The sequence below is a fragment of the Anolis carolinensis genome, chromosome 5 (genome assembly GCF_035594765.1).
Source record: "Anolis carolinensis isolate JA03-04 chromosome 5, rAnoCar3.1.pri, whole genome shotgun sequence".
Lineage (NCBI taxonomy): Eukaryota > Metazoa > Chordata > Lepidosauria > Squamata > Dactyloidae > Anolis > Anolis carolinensis.
Window position 1 is genome coordinate 93,929,728 of NC_085845.1, and position 20,064 is coordinate 93,949,791.

At 38.1% G+C, this 20,064-nt stretch overlaps 1 protein-coding gene across 5 annotated transcripts in view; it reads left to right on the plus strand.

Annotated features, from left to right (window-relative positions):
• sema3d (semaphorin 3D) overlaps window positions 1–19,505 on the plus strand; it is a 374,840-nt gene extending 355,335 nt beyond the window's left edge. For all 5 annotated transcript variants that reach the window (XM_062981839.1, XM_062981837.1, XM_062981840.1 and 2 more), the window contains 2 exons: window positions 239–378; window positions 17,432–19,505. In XM_062981839.1, the coding sequence (XP_062837909.1) occupies window positions 239–378; window positions 17,432–17,857 (566 nt within the window). In that variant the 3' untranslated portion in view covers window positions 17,858–19,505. The remainder of the gene's footprint in view (window positions 1–238; window positions 379–17,431) is intronic.
• The last annotated feature ends 559 nt before the right edge of the window (window positions 19,506–20,064 follow it).

Here is a 20,064-nt window from a genome sequence, read left to right on the forward strand (position 1 = left end):
TGATTCTATCAATGGTTTAAAGGAAAGGAAGTGGTCAATTCAGACATAAATCACACTGTTGATATAAATGTCTTACATCAGATTAAACCTTAGTGAGCTATACTAAACCTGAGGTGCCTTACATTTGCCTTAACAGTGGTTGTTCTTCTCACAGCATCTGTTCTATATCAGTTATGTTTTCCCATTGCTTAAAGAAATCAGGGCAAGGTTAATCTTCTGTACCATGTTTGCTTTCCAGGCATTAGTCATGAAACAACGGATGAAAAGGTGATTTTTGGCATTGAGTTTAATTCAACGTTTCTGGAATGTATTCCGAAGTCTCAACAAGCCTCCATTAGGTGGTTTCTTCAGCGCTCTGGAGAAGAACACAGAGAAGAGGTATGTCACGGTTGTTAACACCAGCTTTCCCTCTAGAGAACTCCTAATTCCATGGTCAAAGGCAGGGGTTAATAGAATTAATAAATGTTGTAGTTTTACTTTCCCAGCTTACACAATCAGCAGTGCTTTGATAACATAAAAATGGAGCATGGAGACCAAGAGGATAATCCCTGTGGAATCTATGGTCTTGGTTTTTTTGGTATTGTTCCATTATTCTGGCGGACTCCAAAATGGAGAAGGATAGTCCATGGGGGGGGGGGAGTTGAAGGAGGAGAACCATGTCCCCCATTTTTGTTGGTTATTTCCCATCCAACCCCTCCACACATACTTTCTATGTCATAAATGACAGTTGTTTCAACAACAGCAACATGGGTGGGGGGAATATCAGGAAAACGGGGAGATGATTATACTCCTTCAAACCCCCCTCTCCACCATAAGATGGACTGTCCTTCTCTGTCTAGTGCCCCCTTTTGTCCTTTTCCCAGATAATGGAACAGTACCATTTTTGGGTTGTTTATGGTATTGTATCTATTATGCATTGGACAGTGTCACGTAAATGCACACTGCATTTTGCTTGTTGTATGAAAATGTAGCCATAATAAGACACTAGAAAAGTGGTTTATTATCTCTACAGTAGCACTGATTGAACCATACTAATTCCTTTTGTTTATAGAATTATCACCTTCATCTGCTTCCTCTTTTTTATTTCTCTACTTCTACTACCTGCTTCCAGAGACCCATTTCGGGTTTTTTTTTTTCTAATTTGCATCTTAAAAGGTAGTCTTAATTTAGTGTATTCATGGCATCATTGGTGAGTGGCATGTTGTATCCCAAACACTTTTAGTCGACTGCTCCAGTATTTTAGCAGAACTTTTAAGTTTCACTCCAGAAATAGAGGGTGATGTCTTGTTCGTCATGATATGCAATACTGTTTCCTGAGGGGAAGGAGAGGGCAAAATCCAGATTAAGTTAACAGGCATTTGGCCCAGCAGGATGTCTCCTGTTCATCACCTTTAAGGTCATGTTTTGGAATCCCACTTCCAGTCAGAACAGGGTGTGGGGAGGGAACAGGATCTCCGGGGCTACAGAAGCTGTCACCAGGTCATTCTGTCACCAGTGGGTGAACAGCTCCCTGGAGTTTGAAGCATTTTAAAAAGTACAACATCAACTGCCTGGCACTCTCATTTTAGCATTGCTCACACAAATGGAAGTGGTCTTTCTCTGTGTTAATCACTTGTAGGAATTGTGTGTGTATACACACATGAAAGAGAGAAGGGAATGAATAACACTCATTACATCATTTGTTCATAAAGCTTTAATGTGCTTAAAAATCCAATATACCATATCTCCCTTGTTTATTTATTTCCCATTAAATTCCCTTGTGCGATATAATATACATGATAGGTGTCAGGGCCGGAAAAGGATCAGATGTTTCAGGTCCGTTCCTAGCAGGAGACTCTTGTAACCTATAAAATATATTAGACCCCCTTTGTGTTAAACGGGCCCCAGTCCAGAATCTTTGGGGACTACAGCTTTGCCAAACTGCCAAGGGATGTAACAAGCCATATACTTGAAATGACAGCTTTTCCTGCTTTTCCTTCCTGGCCTCTGCATGTACAGTGCTGGAGATGAAAGGGAGTCACGCGTTTTCAATACTCCACCAAGAATCAGCTAATTTTTCATGCGTGCCTGCTATATAATTTGGAGTTAACCAGAGCCACTAAGGTCCAGCTGGCAACTGTATTTGTGAAATAATGGCAAGTTTAGTGCTCCTATTATAACGTGTTTGTTATAATTCACAGCTGAAAAAAGTTGCAGTAGGAGGATTGTTAACTGAAGTTTCCTTTTCTTTGGCAATAAACATCATCTTACGTTTTTGTCATTTGAAGCTGTTTGATCAATAAGTCCATTACACCATCTGTTTTGTGCCTCCACATTGTTTCTGAATAATGGGGATGCTAAGGTGAACCTATCATCGGGTTTTCCAGGCAAGATTTGTTTAACATTTACTTCCTCTACTGCTGAGAGAATGCAACTTGCCCAGTCATCCAGTGAGTTTCCATGATTGAGCAGGTATTCAAATTCTGGTCTCCAAAATCATAGAATCATAGAATCATAGAATAACAGAGTTGGAAGAGACCTCATGAGCCATCCAGTCCAACCCCCTGCCAAGAAGCAAGAAATAGCATTCAAGGCACCCCCGACAGATGGCCATCCAGCCTCTGCTTAAAAGCCTCCAAAGAAGGAGCCTCCAACACACTCCAGGGCAGAGAGTTCCAATGCCGAACAGCCCTCACAGTGAGGAAGTTCTTCTTGTTGTTCAGGTGAAATCTCCTGTCACGTAGTTTAAAGCCATTGGTCTGCATCCTAGTCTCCAGAGCAGCACAAAACAAGTTTGATCCCTCCTCCCTATGACTTCCCCTCACATATATATACATGACTATCATGGTCTCCTCTCAGCCTTCTCTTCTGTAGGCTAAACATGCCTAGCTCTTTAAGCCACTCCTCATAGGGATTGTTCTCCAGACACTTAATCATTTTAGTCGCCCTCCTCTAGACACATTCTACCTTGTTAACATCTCCCTTCAATTGCAGTGCCCAGAATTGGACACAGTATTCCAGGTGTGATCTGACCAAGGCAGAATAGAGGAGTAGCATGACTTCCCTGGATCTAGACACAATACTATTGATGCAAGCCAGAATATCATTGGCTTTTTTAGCTGCCACATCACATTGTTGGCTTATGTTTAATTTGTTGTCCACAAGGACTCCAAGGTCTTTTTCACACGTACTGCTGTCAAGCCAGTCGTCCCCCAGTCTGTATCTTTGCATTTCATTTTTTCTGCCTAAGTGGAGTATCTTGCATTTGTCTCTGTTGAACTTCATTTTGTTAGTTTCGGTTTAGAAATGGAGATGAACACCAACCCCCCCAGAGTCAGAGATAACTAGACTTAATGTCAGGGGAAAACCTTTACCTTCACCTATAAGTAAGGAATAATTTAGAGGGGCCACAAGTATGGATATAACCTACAGATAAGTTGGGAGTCCTTCTATGAAGATGAGAAAGTGCCAGTGTTGCTTCAGGTGGACAATTACCCTGGCCAGTGTTATTATTTCTCGCCCAGGCAATCAAAAAGTCCAGAAGTGGTGGCACAGCAAAGAGTAGAGGGAGTTGGTGTTTGTTTTAGATGTTCCCCAAAATAACTAATCTCTTGCTTTTCACGACTGTACCCTCAGAAGGGAATAAGAGTTTTGATGAGAGTTAAGGTACAGTTCTTACATTGGTTAAATTAACCCAGATTTTTGGGGTTGATTTTTTAGACATGCATGAATATACACAATAATGTATTTATTATGTCTGTTAGTTTTTACATACTTCATATATATTTGAATCAGAACTATATCACAAAAATCCAAAGCGGAAGATATATTGAACCAGAAAATAATTCTTTACTTTCTCTAGGAGAAATGCTTAATCATGTTCTGTTTCCAGATTGCATCTTACACAGCACACTTCCCTCACTCACCTTTACCCTTTCCTTTAACTTCAGCATTCTTTCATATGTTGATTAATGACGAAAAGCAGGCTTTGAAGCCACTCTCAACTCCCAGACAGGTGCAGTGTTTTAAGAGTAGAAGAGCTGGTACAATATGCAATGATGGAAGTCTTTTAAACACACCATTCAGAAAGGGGAAGTAGAACTGACCTAGCTTGATTCCACTGTACTTTTGAGTCTTCCCTTTCTTAATATATCTTTTTTCAGTAAAACTTTATTTCCTAATTTTTAAAGTAAAAAATGGGGTCTTAGTTTCCCTTGAATTTTTAAAAAGATTATCAAAATTATTTCATTCTATGACACCATTAAGTTATAAGCCAAAATATAGTTCAGTCACAAAAAAAAATTAAAAAATTATTTTAGACAGAATCTCACTTGCAGAATTTATGCTTTGAAAAATGAGGTTTCAAACAAAATTCTCAAACTGTAGGTTTGCAAACAGGTCTGATGTATGACTATAATAGAATTTTTTTATTTTGTAGGAAATAAGTAGTGTAGTGATTTGAGCATTGGACTTTCATTCTGAAGATCATGTTTCAATTCCTCAGTCAACCACAAAATCCACTGGAGTTGAATCTAAAGTCTAGAAGTAATACAGTTTGACACCTCTTTAACTGGAATGACTTAGTGCTATGGAATCCTGAGAATTGTAGTTTTCCAAGGTCTTTAGCCTTCTCTGCCAAAGAATGATGATGTCTCACCAAGCTACAACTCCCAGGATTCCATAGCATTGGCCTAAATGGGTTCAAACTTCATTAATTCTACAGTGTAGAACCAGCTTGGGTGACCTTAGGTGAGCCGCACACTATTATCCCCAGAAAACCCTATGACAGAGTCTCCATGAGCCAGCAATGATTTGAAAATCATTTGCACTGAAAATGAAACTGACTTTGGGAGGCTTCCGAGATTTACAGAATTCAAACAAAAAAGCACTGGGTAAGTTTCGATTCTTGAGTTTTTGGCGCAGGCCATGCCACGTGCCAGGTTGTGTCGCAGCTGGCTAGTAACCAGCTGCAATAAATCACTACTGACCGAGGGGTCATGAGTTCAAAGCCCGGGTCAAGTTAAGCCCCCAACCATTAAATAACCCGGTTTCTGTTTACCTAAGCAGCCCGAAAGACAGTTGCATCTGTCAACTAGGAAATTTAGGAACACTTTATGCGGGAGGCTAATTTAACTAATTTACAACACCATAAAACTGCCAGCAGCACATGGAAAGGAATGAGGAAGTACAGCACTCGGTGTCACTCATGGATAATAAAGCAACAGCTCCCCCTGTGGCCAGAATCGAGCATACCCTCATGAAGCTGGAAATGTTAAAATTGCCTCTGTGTGTCTATACTGTATGTTGTTTGTCTGATGGCATTGAATGTTTGCCATATATATGTTCATTGTAATCCACCTTGAGTCCCCTTCGGGGTGAGAAGTGTGGAATAGAAATACTGTAAATAAATAATAAATACATATCGCATCGTAAGTATGAATTTAACAAATTTAATCCGACTTGCGATGATTAACGAACACTTTACACAGCCGTAGTGCATTTCAGAGTTTTTAAAAGGCTATATTCAAATGCTAATCTGATCAAAAGTAATCACTGGGCTTAAAATGCCTTGATCTGCCATCCAACAGTTAGTTTGATGAATTTTTAATTGGGACTAGTAATTAGATTTAGAATGAAGTCTAGAACTCAATTCCTTAGAAGGAAAATGATCGAGCCAGAGAATATTAAGCCTGAGACTATCAAAGTGAGACAAAAATTATTAGAATAGAATAGCTTTATTTGTTATTGTGCTATTGCACAATGAAATTACATGCCTTCCACCACAAAACAATACACCCATCCCCCACACCCCGACCACAACATCCCCCAATATCACATCAATGTGAAACCACAGAGTTCAACATAGCCACAGCTCTAGGATAAAATCTATCACTCAGTCTGTTTGTGCTTGTCTTTGTCACCCTGTACCGTCTGTGAGGTGGCAATAATTCAACAAAAGAACATGCGGGGTGAGATGGATCCCGAAGAATGCTCTGAGCTTTCTTAAGGCTCTGGGAATTATAAAGTTCTTCCAAAGAGGGGAGAGGGCAAGCAATTATTCGCTGTCAGAAGTGGTGACCCTTTGGAGTGCCTTCCTATCTGCTACTGTTCAGCTACCAAACCACATGTAGATGCTGTAGGTTAGGTCACTCTCTATAGTACAGCAGTAGAAAGTCACCAGCAGTTTTTCATTCCATTAGTGGTGCCTTAGGAGTCTCAGGTAATATAGTCTCTGCTGGGCCCTCTTAACCAGTGATGCCTTATGGATGCCCCAGATCAGATGCTCCTTAACAGTGACACCGAGGAACTTATAACTGGCCACTTGCTCCACTTAGTCTCCATTTATGACCAAGGACTAAATTTCAGTTCTGTTATTTCTGTAATCCACTACGAGCTCATTGGTCTTGTTGATGTTAAGAACCAGATAATTCAGTAATCATCATGTATTACAACCTTATTGGTGTCCTCTTCTGAACTCAGCTTGCTGATTTTTTCTCATAAACTCATGTTAGAACCAGAGTTAATTCAGCTTGAAATCAATGGGACAAGTTAGGCATGGGCTTATGTGCCATAGATTCAAATGGGAACTATATGTATGGTTCTAATACATGATGATTATTGAATATGATCATGATATTGTATTCATTGTATTTAAATGGATCACAGGCTGTTTCACATGCATGCTTTTATTTCTGTAGGATAACCCCTGCTGTTTCTGTTCATAGATTATCTATATATTCCAGATGACCAACCTTTAGATCTGTCATATCTTGGGACTGATTCTCATAAGCATGACAACTGGAAAAAGTATTGCTCCAGTTGCAAGAGTCTTGAGAAAAAGATAGCATTTGTCATGTTAAGGGCAGAGGACAGCCCATGAAATTTGAAACCTGTATATTTTTTAAAATGCTATTTTAATTGCCTGCAAGAACATCATTCTAGGATAGTAGTTCTCAACCTGTGGGTCCCCAGGTGTTTTGGCCTACAACTCCCAGAAATCCCTGCCAGTTTACCAGCTGTTAAACCAGCAGTTTACCAAAACATCTGGGGACCCACATGTTGAGAATCACTGTTCCAGGAGTTCCTAAGTTCTCCAACATGATTTTATGGTCAACCACATTGGAGAATCAGTTCCTAAATAAAATATTTTAATCAAATCCGTGAATAATAAAATCCACAAAAATCAAGCTCTGAATTGTGGAGATAGGAAGCAAATGGTACATAAAGCATCATCATTCTTAATTGTGCTTTAAAGTGTTTTTGAGACGCTGTATACAAAAATATTTGGATTTAATCAGATTTAAATCAAAGAGAGTGCTGTGTATTCTTCCCAAACATATTATTCTGTCCAGAATATTGAAACTAATGTACAAAGGGAATCAAGCCTACCCAATGTCTTCAAATAATTTCCTGTCAGTGCCGTCGTCCCTATGTATCAAACTTTGGGACTATTCTCTGAATTTAATAAAACATTTTTCCCATCTGCCCTCCAGAAACTGGTATAAATTAAGCCTCTGAGTGAAAGGTTAAAGATCTAGTAACAAGTAATGAAATGCCAGGTGTTTATGAAACTCCAGAGTCCTGAGGGGGGAAAATAAAGAGGAAGGGCAGAATGAGTTCTGAGCCTCTGGGCAAGCAGGCTAGCAAAGAAATAAGGAAAGGGGGAAACAATTACGAAGCACTGAAATATGTGAAATCAGTCATCATTTCATACAATCAGAAAGAATGAAGAGTGAAGCTACGATTGGAGACCATGTGTTAGACGTTTTAAAAGTCACACATCAAGATTTAAATTTAAAGGCAATGAATACACATAACACAAGGGAATATATGATTGGCTTGGGCTCATTCCTGTGCGTATAACCCAGATTTTTCCCTCTGCATAATGTGAGAAAGGCCTTAAAATATGACAGAGACTATCAATTATAAACATTTAAACAGAGGTTTAACAAAGTCTTTTTTCATAGAGGTGTTGTCTTCAGCATGAAGTGTATGCCAACATTGTCATCTGTGTTGAATGCCCAGGAGCCTTGCACCTATAACCCAAGTACAGCATACAATGAGAAACACATTTTTATGTATGAGGATTAAAATTACATTTTCTTGCAAGCTAAGCTGTCATGCAAAGGAGAGTGCAAGATTGGCAAAGGTGGTCACTGATGTAAACAGTAAATTCTGTATGTCAGTGCCTGAGAGCACACAGGGGGAAGCAAACTGGAAAACAACCTAGTGCTAGGAAGCATTTCTTTAGGTTTTTCACATCCCTCACCACTGTAAGTCTATTGCTCAGGGAAGTAATTCTTTGGGAGGTTGTTCAATCTACTCAAAGTGTGGTTGTTTGGGCATTCAAGTCATTTCTTATATCCATGGCACAAATATTTAATTTTTTAAAAAATAAAAAATTGTATTAACCCTGTTTAAATTTTTATTGGGTTGTGTCCTGTTATTGTTAGCCATCTTGTGTATTTATTTATTTTTATTTATTTACAGTATTTATATTCCGCCCTTCTCACCCCGAAGGGGACTCAGGGCAGATTACAATGAACACATATATGGCAAACATTCAATGCCAACAGACAAACAACATATATAGACAGACACAGAGGCATTTAACATTTTTTTTCCAGCTTCACAATTCCGGCCACAGGGGGAGCTGTTGCTTCACTGTCCACTAGTGGCTGTACTTCCTCATTCCTTTCCTCGTGTTTTGCTGGCAGTTTTATGATGTTGTAAATTAGTTAAATTAGTTGTAAATTAGTTAAATTAGCCTCCCGCATAAAGCGTACCTAAATTTCCCTAATTGACAGATGCAACTGTCTTTCGGGGCTGCATAGGTCAACAGCAAGCTGGGCTATTTAATGGTCGGGGGCTTAATCCGACCCGGACTTCGAACTCATGACCTCTCGGTCAGTAGTGATTTATTGCAGCTGGTTACTAGCCAGCTGCGCCACAGCCCGGCCCTATGGGGAGAAAGATGGGATAGAAACAAACATTATGATGATGATTATCATAATTTCAGACTTAGGGTTACCCTATCAGAATTTGTTCAGAGTGCTAAACAGAGAGAGAGAGCACGTAGAGAGAGTGCTACATGCCCAAGATCTCACCTAGTAGGTTTCCATGATCAAGTGGTAATTCAAACCCTGGTTCTGCCAGTGACCTGGTCCAACATCACACTTCTGTAGCTTGTGAGCTTTTATTTGAATGTTGGTCTTATATGTTGACAGGAATATTTTCTGACCAGCCAAAAGTTAAAAGTGTTTGGGTACTGCATATGTTTATGTATAAGTCTCAAAATTGTACTCAAAAACTCATCCTCTATCACATGAGGGCATCAGGGCAAGGTCTGTTGGTGCTTTATTGCCTTCTCCATCAGACAGGAGAGAATGTCAAGGCACTTGGACTAAAGTTTCGTCTTATGCTGCTGTACTCTTGCAACTTTACCTTAATTTTTCACAAAAAAGGAACCATCTCCTTCTATCAGTACAGTGCCAAACGTTATGTGTGGGTGGGAAAATGGTGAGGCTGCAGCTGGGGCAGCTGGTCCATTGCAGCAGTGCTGCTGCTTTCCCATCTGCAGAATGATCCCCAACTTATCTGTGGGTTATATCTAAATCCATAATTTTGGTACTAAAACTGGTCCTCAATATATCCATGAATATATATAGTATTTAACTTAGAAAAGGGCGATGGCAGGGTCCATTTTTTTCCTGTCAGGGGGGACTTGAGAAACTGCAAGTCGCTTCTGGAGTGAGAAAATTGGCTGTCTGCGAGGACATTGCCCAGGGGACGCCCGGATGTTTTGATGTTTTACCATCCTTGTGGGAGGCTTCTCTCATGTCCCTGCATGGAGCTGGAGCTGATAGAGGGAGCTCATCTGCGCTCTCCCCGGGTGGGATTCAAACCTGGCAGCTTGCAGATCAGCAGCCCAACCTTCAAGTCACAAGCTTTAACCCACTACTCCACTGGGGGCTCCATACTCAATCCCCAGTATTCATGGCAGGGTCCATGAATACTGGGGATTGAGTTAAAAAAAAACCCAATCTCTCAGAACACTGAAATTTAGGGTAATCCAGTGAAAGCCTTTGTCCATACATTCAGAACATTTATATGTGACTGTTCAGACTATTTTAGTGTTGAGAGTTCATTGACATAACATGTGTTAAAAATGCACAGATTTATTTGGGGAGGGGGGAGTAAGTTCTATCCAACATTTATTAGTCACTATAGCTAAATCGACCTTCCATATTCAAAGGCAGTATACCAGATATTTATCAGTATACATTCACAACCATTATGCCTTTATCAGGGATTTTCCAAAAGCATACATCTGCCCACTGTTGGATTAAGAATGCTGAACTTGATAGCCTTTGTTACAATTCAGCCCGGCTATTTTCATGTTAATTATTTCCCAGCTGCCCTAAGGTTATCATCCATAGTCATAGATAAAATGCCTGTCAAGATCAAAACTAAATAGTCTCTAGTCTTATATCTTTTAGTTTCTTCCCTAAATCTTTCGCATGCATGTCAATAGAACAATTTCAAACTTTCCATCTCAAGTGACTGTAAATATTAGCTGAGATAGCAATGCAATCCATCTTCTGGATATTGCAATCCTTTACTCTCTATAACAATTATCATGCCATTACATAAAAATTGGTCAAATAATACTATTTTCACTAATTTTTAAGGCAGAACAAATCAGCTTCTAAATTGATCTATAGTTCTCAAGGATATAAAAAGTATTCTCTGTTATCTGATGGTACACTCACATATAACAACAGGCACCGTTTCAGGAGACAGATTCCTTCCTTTGTACGAGGGAAGGACTAAGGATACTTTCATACTATACAGTTATAACTATACATTTTAATTACTATCACAAAATTCAATGGACTCCAGGGATTTGCAGTTCAGAGAGCATTAAGGAAGAATATCTACCAAAGAGCTTTAATTCAATTTGAGTTCAAATTGTTGTTGTATATATTAGTGGTTTTATTTTATATTATACTGTGTGTTTATTTTATGTGTTGTTTTAGACACCTTGTTCTATATGTAAGCCACGCCGAGTTCCTTCGGGAACATTGAGGCGGGGTACAAAATGTTGTTGTTGTTGTTGGTGTTGTTGTTGTTGTTATTATTATTATCATTATTATTATTTTAGTATTTCATCAAACTACAATCCTAAGAATTCCTTCCTAATATTCAGCCCAGGATGTTATTGATATAAAATCCTGAATAATGAATAAATATTGTTCAGGAAGAGAAGAAAATTTAATCAGAGGACCAAACAAATAAACAAAATTTCAGAAGTATATGAGCAGATCCAGAAGATGAAATTATTATTGTTATTCATCATCATCATCATCATCATCATCATCATCATCATCATTTTATTTCTTACCCCCCTCTCCTTATGGCTCAAGATGGGTATAACATTGCTAAAACACAAAATCATTTTAAAACACTCTTTAGAATACACATAATAAAACATTTTCCATAAAACACATATTAAAATACAAGAAAAAATTAGACATGAAATGGAAGTTTAAAATTCATCATTAAACAAATTGATTCAATTAACAAATAGATTCAATGCCCATGTGAAACTCAAATGAGAAATTACAGTAAACTTACTGCAAATCTATTTCAGCTTCTTTCAAGGTTATTTAGATAATGTTTGTTGGAAGGATATTCCTAAAATGATTGCAAATTCCTTTTGTGTGAAAATCAGTGACAACAAAGAAGTATGCAGAGCTCCCCTGCAAATTTGCAGAAATGTTTTGACAATTAGTAAAACATTTTTTTTTTCTTCACTCAGGATTATTCCTATTTCCGTCACCCAAGAAAAGAATTCCTCATTTTAAATATTTTTCTGCTCTTTTTTCTATTCTATTTATTTAAAGTACAGAGTTCCTAAAACAAGTGGATTAGAATGTATGCAAACATAAAAAAGAAAAATACAAGTAGGATTTGCAGTATTTGGTTGATAAAAATTTTATGTACTTTATTCAGCGAAGTACCTGAAAAACATTAGATCATGTCTGAACTTGGGAGCTAAGCAAGGCCAGCTCTACCAGTTGCTGTATGCTGTATTTCAGAGAAGAAAATGCTGTAAAATCCATAGGGTTACTGTAAGTTGACACACATCTTGAAGAAACATATATAACTCACAAGTCTCCCTTTTCAACATATCTTTCGGTCCTTAGGCTACCATAAGAACCACATAGCCCACCTATTTAAGTGTGAAATATGTTGGTACAGTAGAGTCTCACTTATCCAAAACTCGCTTATCCAAGGTTCTGGATTATCCAATGCATTTTTGTAGTCAATGTTTTCAATATATTGTGATATTTTGGTGCTAAATTCGTAAATACAGTAATTACAACATAAATTACTGCGTATTGAACTACTTTTTCTGTCAAATTTGTTGTATAACATGATGTTTTGGTGCTTAATTTGTAAAATCATAACCTAATTTGATGTTTAATAGGCTTTTCCTTAATCCCTCCTTATTATCCAAGATACTCGCTTATTCAAGGTTCTGGCGGCCCGTTTAGCTTGGATAAGTGGGACTCTACTGTATCTAGTAAAAACTCTCTTTCGCTCTCTAGTTGGATCATGGCCATTTGTTCGAAGGAATCGACCAGTGGATCTCTTGGCCTAAAGTCACTTTTCTAGAGAGAGACAGGACAAAATGAAACCCTGAAACCTTTCCTAACCATCAGCTCCTTGTCCTTGTTACTTAATCCTTTTTTCAGCAGCTGTCTTGTAGTCTACAATGCAGTTGATGGGTCAGCAGGGTTGCACATTGACAGCTGCACATATCTGTCTCAAACCTTGGTTCCATTTGCATGGTAGCCAGCCAGGCTCTGTACATATGCATATTGTTGAAGGAGAAGGGAATTGTCCACATATTTTGACATAAAGAAACAGTGTGCAGTCTACCCACTGTGAATAAATTTAATTTAGCCATCTTCATGCCTACTGAATTGTTTCCTTCTGAAGTTTGCTAGAGAAGCACATATGTCATTTGGGAAGCTTTCCAGCTTCATTTCCCCCCATTTCATTTTTAAAGTGTAAAGTTTCAATAAAGTGCTCAATTTTTCAATGGTTCATTTGTACAATGAGCATGGTGCAGAATTTCTCAAGCATACATACTCTGTATTGCCTAATCAAGCAGAATCTTCCTCGCTCACTGCTTTTCATCACATAGGACAGAGTATGGTGTCTTGTATGCCAGTTTCTATTGACATTACTGGCACTTCAAAGAGAATATCCTGCATAAAGACCTGGTTGGTATACTGACTGAGAGAATAGGTTGTGAGCCTGGAAGGCTATTATTATTGTTATTGTTGCTGTTATTATTTATTTTTATCTCACTTTATTTCTCCCGAAGGAGACTCAAAGTAGCTTAACATAAAAGCATTAGCACACAATTTAAAATATTCAAATATACTATGGTTTCAATATCAAATCAGTGCTTGAGTTTCATAGGCAAGTTAGTATCTCTTCAATTCATTTTTCCATCCACAAGATTAGAAAGAAAATAGTAGTCCAAATCACACAATAGTCCTGGGAGTGACTGAGGTCAAGGAAAACAATTTGCTCAAGTATGGAAAGTATGATAAAATACATTGAGTAGCCTTTTTTTTTAGAAATAGCTAGCACTACCGTGGCTCAGTGGGTTAAACCATTGTGCTGGGAGGACGACTGACTTGAAGGCTGAGTTGCTGACCTTAAGGTTGCCAGTTTGAATCCAACTCCGAGATGAGCTCCCTCTATCAGCTCCAGCTCTATGCGGGGACATGAGAGAAGCCTCCCACAAGGATGGTTAAAACATCAAAACATCTGGGCATCTCCTGGGCAACGTCCTTGCAGTTGGCTAATTCTCTCACATGAGAAGTGATTTGCAGTTTCTCAAGTCACTCCTGACACACAAAAAAGTAAAATTTTACTAAAATTAATTGTTGTTCTGGGTTGTTTTTCTGGAGCATTGTAGTCTAGGGGTTTCCAAAGGAAATAGTCGTGATTTTTATTTTAAGGTTGATCAACACATTGCGTTGATCACCACATTTTTTGGACCTCCTTCCAATATTATTTTTGATCTGTGTCCTTTCTGTGTGCTTCTACGAGATCATAAATTCCTAATCTTGTTGAAAGAGCTCATAACCCAGCTTCCCTTAGTGTAGTATTGCATAGCATCAGGGTCTATAACCTAGCCTGAGTTTACACTGGCCATTTAAGCCAGGGCAGTCTGGAGCATTATGCTCGGACTGTGATGCAACTGTGATAGCGGGCATATGCACTCAACCAAACCAGTTGAGTCAAAATGATGCAGCTGTTTTCAGCATGTAGTATTAAAGGGGAAAGGATGGATTGCTCTGTATGATGGATGCTTCCCACTCCAGTTTTAAAGTATAAGTACTTTATTTCAGTTGTGTGACATCTGTTAGATTTCATATCACAGATCACAATGTATAGAGAGAATAATTGTTCCAGAGTAAATGAAAATAGATTCTATAATAAAGAACTCATTGCTTCTTCAATGAACTGTTTTCCAGTTTTTTGTCAGCTAGCATGGTGCAGATCTTTGAGTGCTGGATCCCAGGGATTAAATTCAGGCTCTACCTTACTGAGTGATCATGGGCAATGCTGGCTTCCTAGTTAGAAAAATCATTCTCTTTTACTTCGGAACAATTATTCATCCCCCCCTCTCTCTCTCTCTCTCTCTCTCTCTCTCTCTCTATATATATATATATATATATATATATATATATATATATATATGCGCCTGCCAACCCCCAAAATAACGAGACAACACAAGTGAAATGGGTTAAAATATGGGCAATTTTATTAATTGTTACCTATTTAGCTCTGAAACTGAATGTAACTTTATTATGGGGGAGAATCCAGTGGAAAATACAGCCCAGGTAGCGTCCTTACCTGACCTACCCCTCAGCTGATAAGGGCAAAAACACCTGGTCCCTGGTTAACCTGAACCCGAGCAACCTTTAAGGGGAATGTGTCGGAGAAGCCTCCCTCAAAGTTGTTGATGCCAGACTCTCCCCATTCCAAGGGCATTTAGTTTCACCTCACCTGTTGAAGATGGATACCAGATGAGTGTTTTAGCTTATGGTCTTCACCCCAAAGGGGGTGGTGTCCTGGATTTATGCCAGATTGTATATTCCCCTATCAATTTTCCACCACAGATTGGGGGCAGATGTCTATCTTGCCCCCATCAAATTCTGCTTTTTCTAAATTCTCCGAATCCGATCCAACAGGGTAAATGGGTGTCTGTTCAAGCCAATCTCCACTAATTTTACAAGGTTGTGTTATTTCTTTATTTTCTCCATTCTTTATAATGTTTTACCTTTTGGATAACTACTGCTGACAGTTTTGTCATGCTACCACTGTAATTATTACTTGAATGTTAAAATGAAATGCTGGCTTCAACATCAGGAAATGTTTACTGCAATACATCGATTGCAAAATCTGGAAAAGATGATTGTGGTTTCCCCTTGTATTCCATGTTATTAAAAGACCCTCAAAGACTAACTTTGTAATAACTCAGTATTGAAAATACATGAAATCTATAGGGCAGAAAATTCATTGACACAAATTGCAGCTCAGAAGGTTCAAGAGTACAATAATCCATAGCATTATTTAGAATAGCAAACAAAGTATGAAAAGTAGTGTTCTGAAATGCCACACTCAAATTACCTTTTTTAACCTATATATCTTGTACCTACAAGAGTCAATACTGGAGCCTCCCATACTGTCTAAGGCTTATTGAAGGGAGAGGAACAGAAGAATTGTCCAATATTCATCTAAAAGCATGCTTGAGAATCGTGGTGGGGAACTGGGTCATTTCAATTGTATATCTTTTAAAAACTGGTTCAAACATATAATTTTAGATGACAGCTGTAGTATTGAGTGCAGTATTGCTGCAAATACAGGTGAAGCATCCCTTACCCAGAATTCCAAAATACAAAATTATCCATATGAGTGGCTGAGGTAGCAACACCTTTTCTTTGTGATGGCTGAATGGACACAAACTTTGTTTCATGCACAAAATTATGAAAATATTATATAAAATTACCTTCAGGATATGTGTATAAGGTGTAAACATAATTTATTTTCTGTTTATATTTGGGTCTCATCTCCCCGATTTCTCATTATGGACATGTATGCCAATACAGATATTCCAAAATGCCCAAAAATCTAAAATTCAAAACAGTTCTGGACCTATGAATTTTGAATAAGAGATAATCAACCTATACTTGGAGTTTTGTTTTGTTTTAAATATCCAAATGACATTTCTATCATTTGGATATTTTTTCAGATTATATTTTCTAGCAATTCCGAAATTCGACTGCAACATTTTGTTCCCATACTTATGTGGGTTTCGTTTTTATTCTGAGACACATCAGAATAATATATCCTCCTTCTAGAGTTATGCTATAACACAGCAATGCATCAGTAAAATGGATATTTGTGCTAGAACTCCATAACTCTTTTTTAAAAAAGAAATAAACTATTCCAGCAAGAAAAAAATTGCCTTCAAGTCATAGGACTAACTCAGCAAGACAGACTCCCATCTAAACAACCTCCAAAAGAAAACTAATGGAAATTTAATAAAAAAAACCCAGCAAAATAGAATCAGTAGACATGGAAATAAAAACAATTGTTCAAACTCATCATAACCTAAGGACCTATTTGGGAAAAAGTCATATTTATTTGGTGAAACTGGAAGATCAATACAGTGTTCCCTTCCAACTTTGCAGTTCACTTTTTGATCCCTCACTGCTTCATGGTTTTTTTCTGAGAGGTGCGCATGCACAGAAGGTGCCAGTTTTCCTTTTGCACATGCACCCTCCCTCTCGTTGACATCCAGCCAGGCCACTCTAGATGCCGATGAGAGGGAGGTGTATGCACAAAAGGGAAACTGGCAGGCACCAGAGAAGAAGTAGTGCAGGAAGAAGGCTTGCAAAGGGGAGAAAGGCCACCTAACTACTGATATAATGTGTAAATATTGAAATAAATATAGTTCCACTACTTCGCGGAATTTCACTTCTTGCGGGTGGTCTGGGAACGTAACCCCTGCAATAAGTGAGAGAACACAGTATATCTGTTTTTAAGTGTTTTAATATTCTGTTTTTGATTCTTGCCTGTTGTGCACTGGTTGGTTGAGAGGTGATAAACAAATACCTACATAAATAATAAATAAGCCCATTCCCAGGACTCAAAGTGTCAACTCGTTGGATGTTAAACTATGTTCACCACAATGACATTTTCTTGCATAGTACCATATCAATCCTAGATTTCACATGATCCATATTCCTTTGGCATGTTCATATTTTAGCTATCCCTTTTCTACTTAGAATATTTGCTGTATCATATGTGTGAATGCATATCTTTACTCCATTATTTATTGTTTTTCTACTTAAAGGTGAAGCCTGATGAAAGAATCATCAAGACAGAATACGGACTGTTAATTCGCAGCTTGCAAAGAAAGGACACAGGAGCATATTATTGTAAAGCCCAAGAACACACATTTGTCCAAACCATTATGAAATTAAATCTCAATGTCATTGAGAATGGACAGATGGAAAACTCTCAGAAAACAGATGATGAAGAAGGACGGGCACGGGATCTGCAAGCTGAGTCACAACTGAGGTACAAAGATTACATCCAGCTTCTCAGCAGTCCCAGCTTCAGTCTGGATGAATACTGTGAGCAGATGTGGCACCGGGAAAAGAAACGGCAGCGTAACAAAGGTGGACCAAAATGGAAACACGTCCAAGAAATAAAGAAGAAACGAAACAGGAGGCACCACCAACCTGCAAGCCCACACACTAGGGCTGAGTCTACATAGTTTGCATATTTTATTTAAAAAGAGGACTTGTTTGAAAGTGAAAGAATACTTTTGTTCCATTTTCTGGACCCTTCTTTTAGATGTTGCTTCTCAAAGAGACCCACTAATGCACAGTCCTTAATATATATGAGACTCCCATGAAAGAGTACACTATCACTTGGAAGTTTTCTAAGAACTTTATGCTGTTCAGTAGCTTTCAGATTTGACCTGAAATCACTCTGTTCACATCTGTTCACATCTCAGAAGAGTTAGTTTATGTAAAGATATTTTGAAAGATATTTTCCCCTGTTGTAAAACATAGGCCATGCATGAACTCAATAGCTAGTTAAAAACATCTGCATTTGAAAGTAGGCTGGATGTAGTAACAAAATGTATGAGGGTCCATTAAAATGAAAGCTAAAACAATAGACCAAAAGATAGGCTGTAAAATGCTGATGCTTGGTAAAATCATGAGACCATCAGAAATTCTTTCTTTCTGTAGTTATTTTCACACGGTAGTTCAGTACATGCAGCTGCATAATAGGTGTATTTCCTGGACAGCAAGGATAAAGTCAGTCATTCTCTAAATCGGACAGTGGCACTCATTTATTCATAAAAAGTAAATGTAACCTTGACTTTATAGGAAGAAAGGTAGAGTTTTGTTCATTAGACTGTAAGTAGCAATGTTTGATGACATGTTGATTCAAATGTGATCTGCCAGAAAAACTACATTTCTAAGAGGCAAGTGGAAGGTAGACGTGAAAATCCTATTAGTAAGTAAAGGGATTTATGCCAGATCCTCTTGTGTCTATCTCTGAAAATCTCCCTCCTCATCCATGCCTCATCTCACCTTCTTTCTACTTTTAATCCATTGCTGCTTTGCATTTGCTTCTTTCACACAAAAAGAAACACAAATTAAAGTCACCAAAGGGGAGCAATAGGGGAAACAGACTTTTACTCAGCTGTGTATTCTTTGTGCAAAGGTCTTGTGTATTTTAGAGACAGTGGTGCATTGTTAGAATTAATGTTTTATATTTTTTACAAAAATAAAATGAAAACAAAGTCCATGTGTAAATAATGTGCAAGTTGGAGATGGGCTGCTTTGCTTTTTTAAAAAAATTGTTTTAATTTTAACTTGTCTGTAGATGTACATATCTTTTCGAAAGTAAGTAATGTTCAGTCCAGTAGCTTTTTCCTCCCAGGCAAAGGGATATGAGCACACAGTCATCCTGACTAAGTGGAAAGCTGGGTCAGATGCCAGACGTGATTTACACCAGCTTAACCTTTGAGTATTGTTTGTCAGCTTCAGTGAACCTGGTTTATAGTGCTAGATATAAGATCAAACAAGCCTAGCATCTCATCTTATTTTTCAAGCTGTCCCGACCCTACCTTGCCTTCTTACTAACAATCCTCCCATCCTTTGGTTTTCCTTTCCCACCTTATCTTCCCCCTGCCCCCAACATACATACACCGTTTGCTTTTCATGCCTTTTTGAGTGTGAAATGACAAATTAGCCATTTCCTCACATGGAAGGAAGCTTTGATGGGTACCAAAACAACAGCCTTTTCTTATTTCTCATGCATTCTACTCATCTTGGGAGCAAAGTCTGTGGGAAACCCATGTAATTGGTGTGCTGCTTATTAAAGTGAAAAACCAGCATTGACTCTCAGCTCTGGAAAAATTGTCGTTATCTGCTGTTGCAATGTATGTGTATCTATATTGTTGCTGGTTAATAATTGTACAACCAGTTTCTGTTCTGCATTTGTCTTTTGATAAAATGATATAGGGATACATTTTTGGAAATATAAATGAACCTCATGGCCATTAAATAACTGTATTAGACAAGTAAATCATTCTAGGACCCCACTCTGAACCACAAATTACACAGGATGTCACAGGATGGAAAATCTTTTATCTGTTTGTGTGCGTTTTAGTGAGGATTTTGTCAAGAGAACACTGAGATTAATTAGGCTCAAATTAAAATAAATGGGTAGGTTTGCAAAACTACAACAGGGCTGTTAATAACATGGTGTCTTGAATATCTGTCTTTCATAAAGTTACCATAAGTCAAAAACCGAAACAATTTTATTGATCAGCCAATTGGCCTTATCAAAACAGACAATATAAACACAACATACAGTAGTCTGAGTAAAATTATATACAAGTAGAGAGATAAAAATTGGGGCCAACTTGTAACCGAATGTACCTTAATATTTGGTATATTTGGT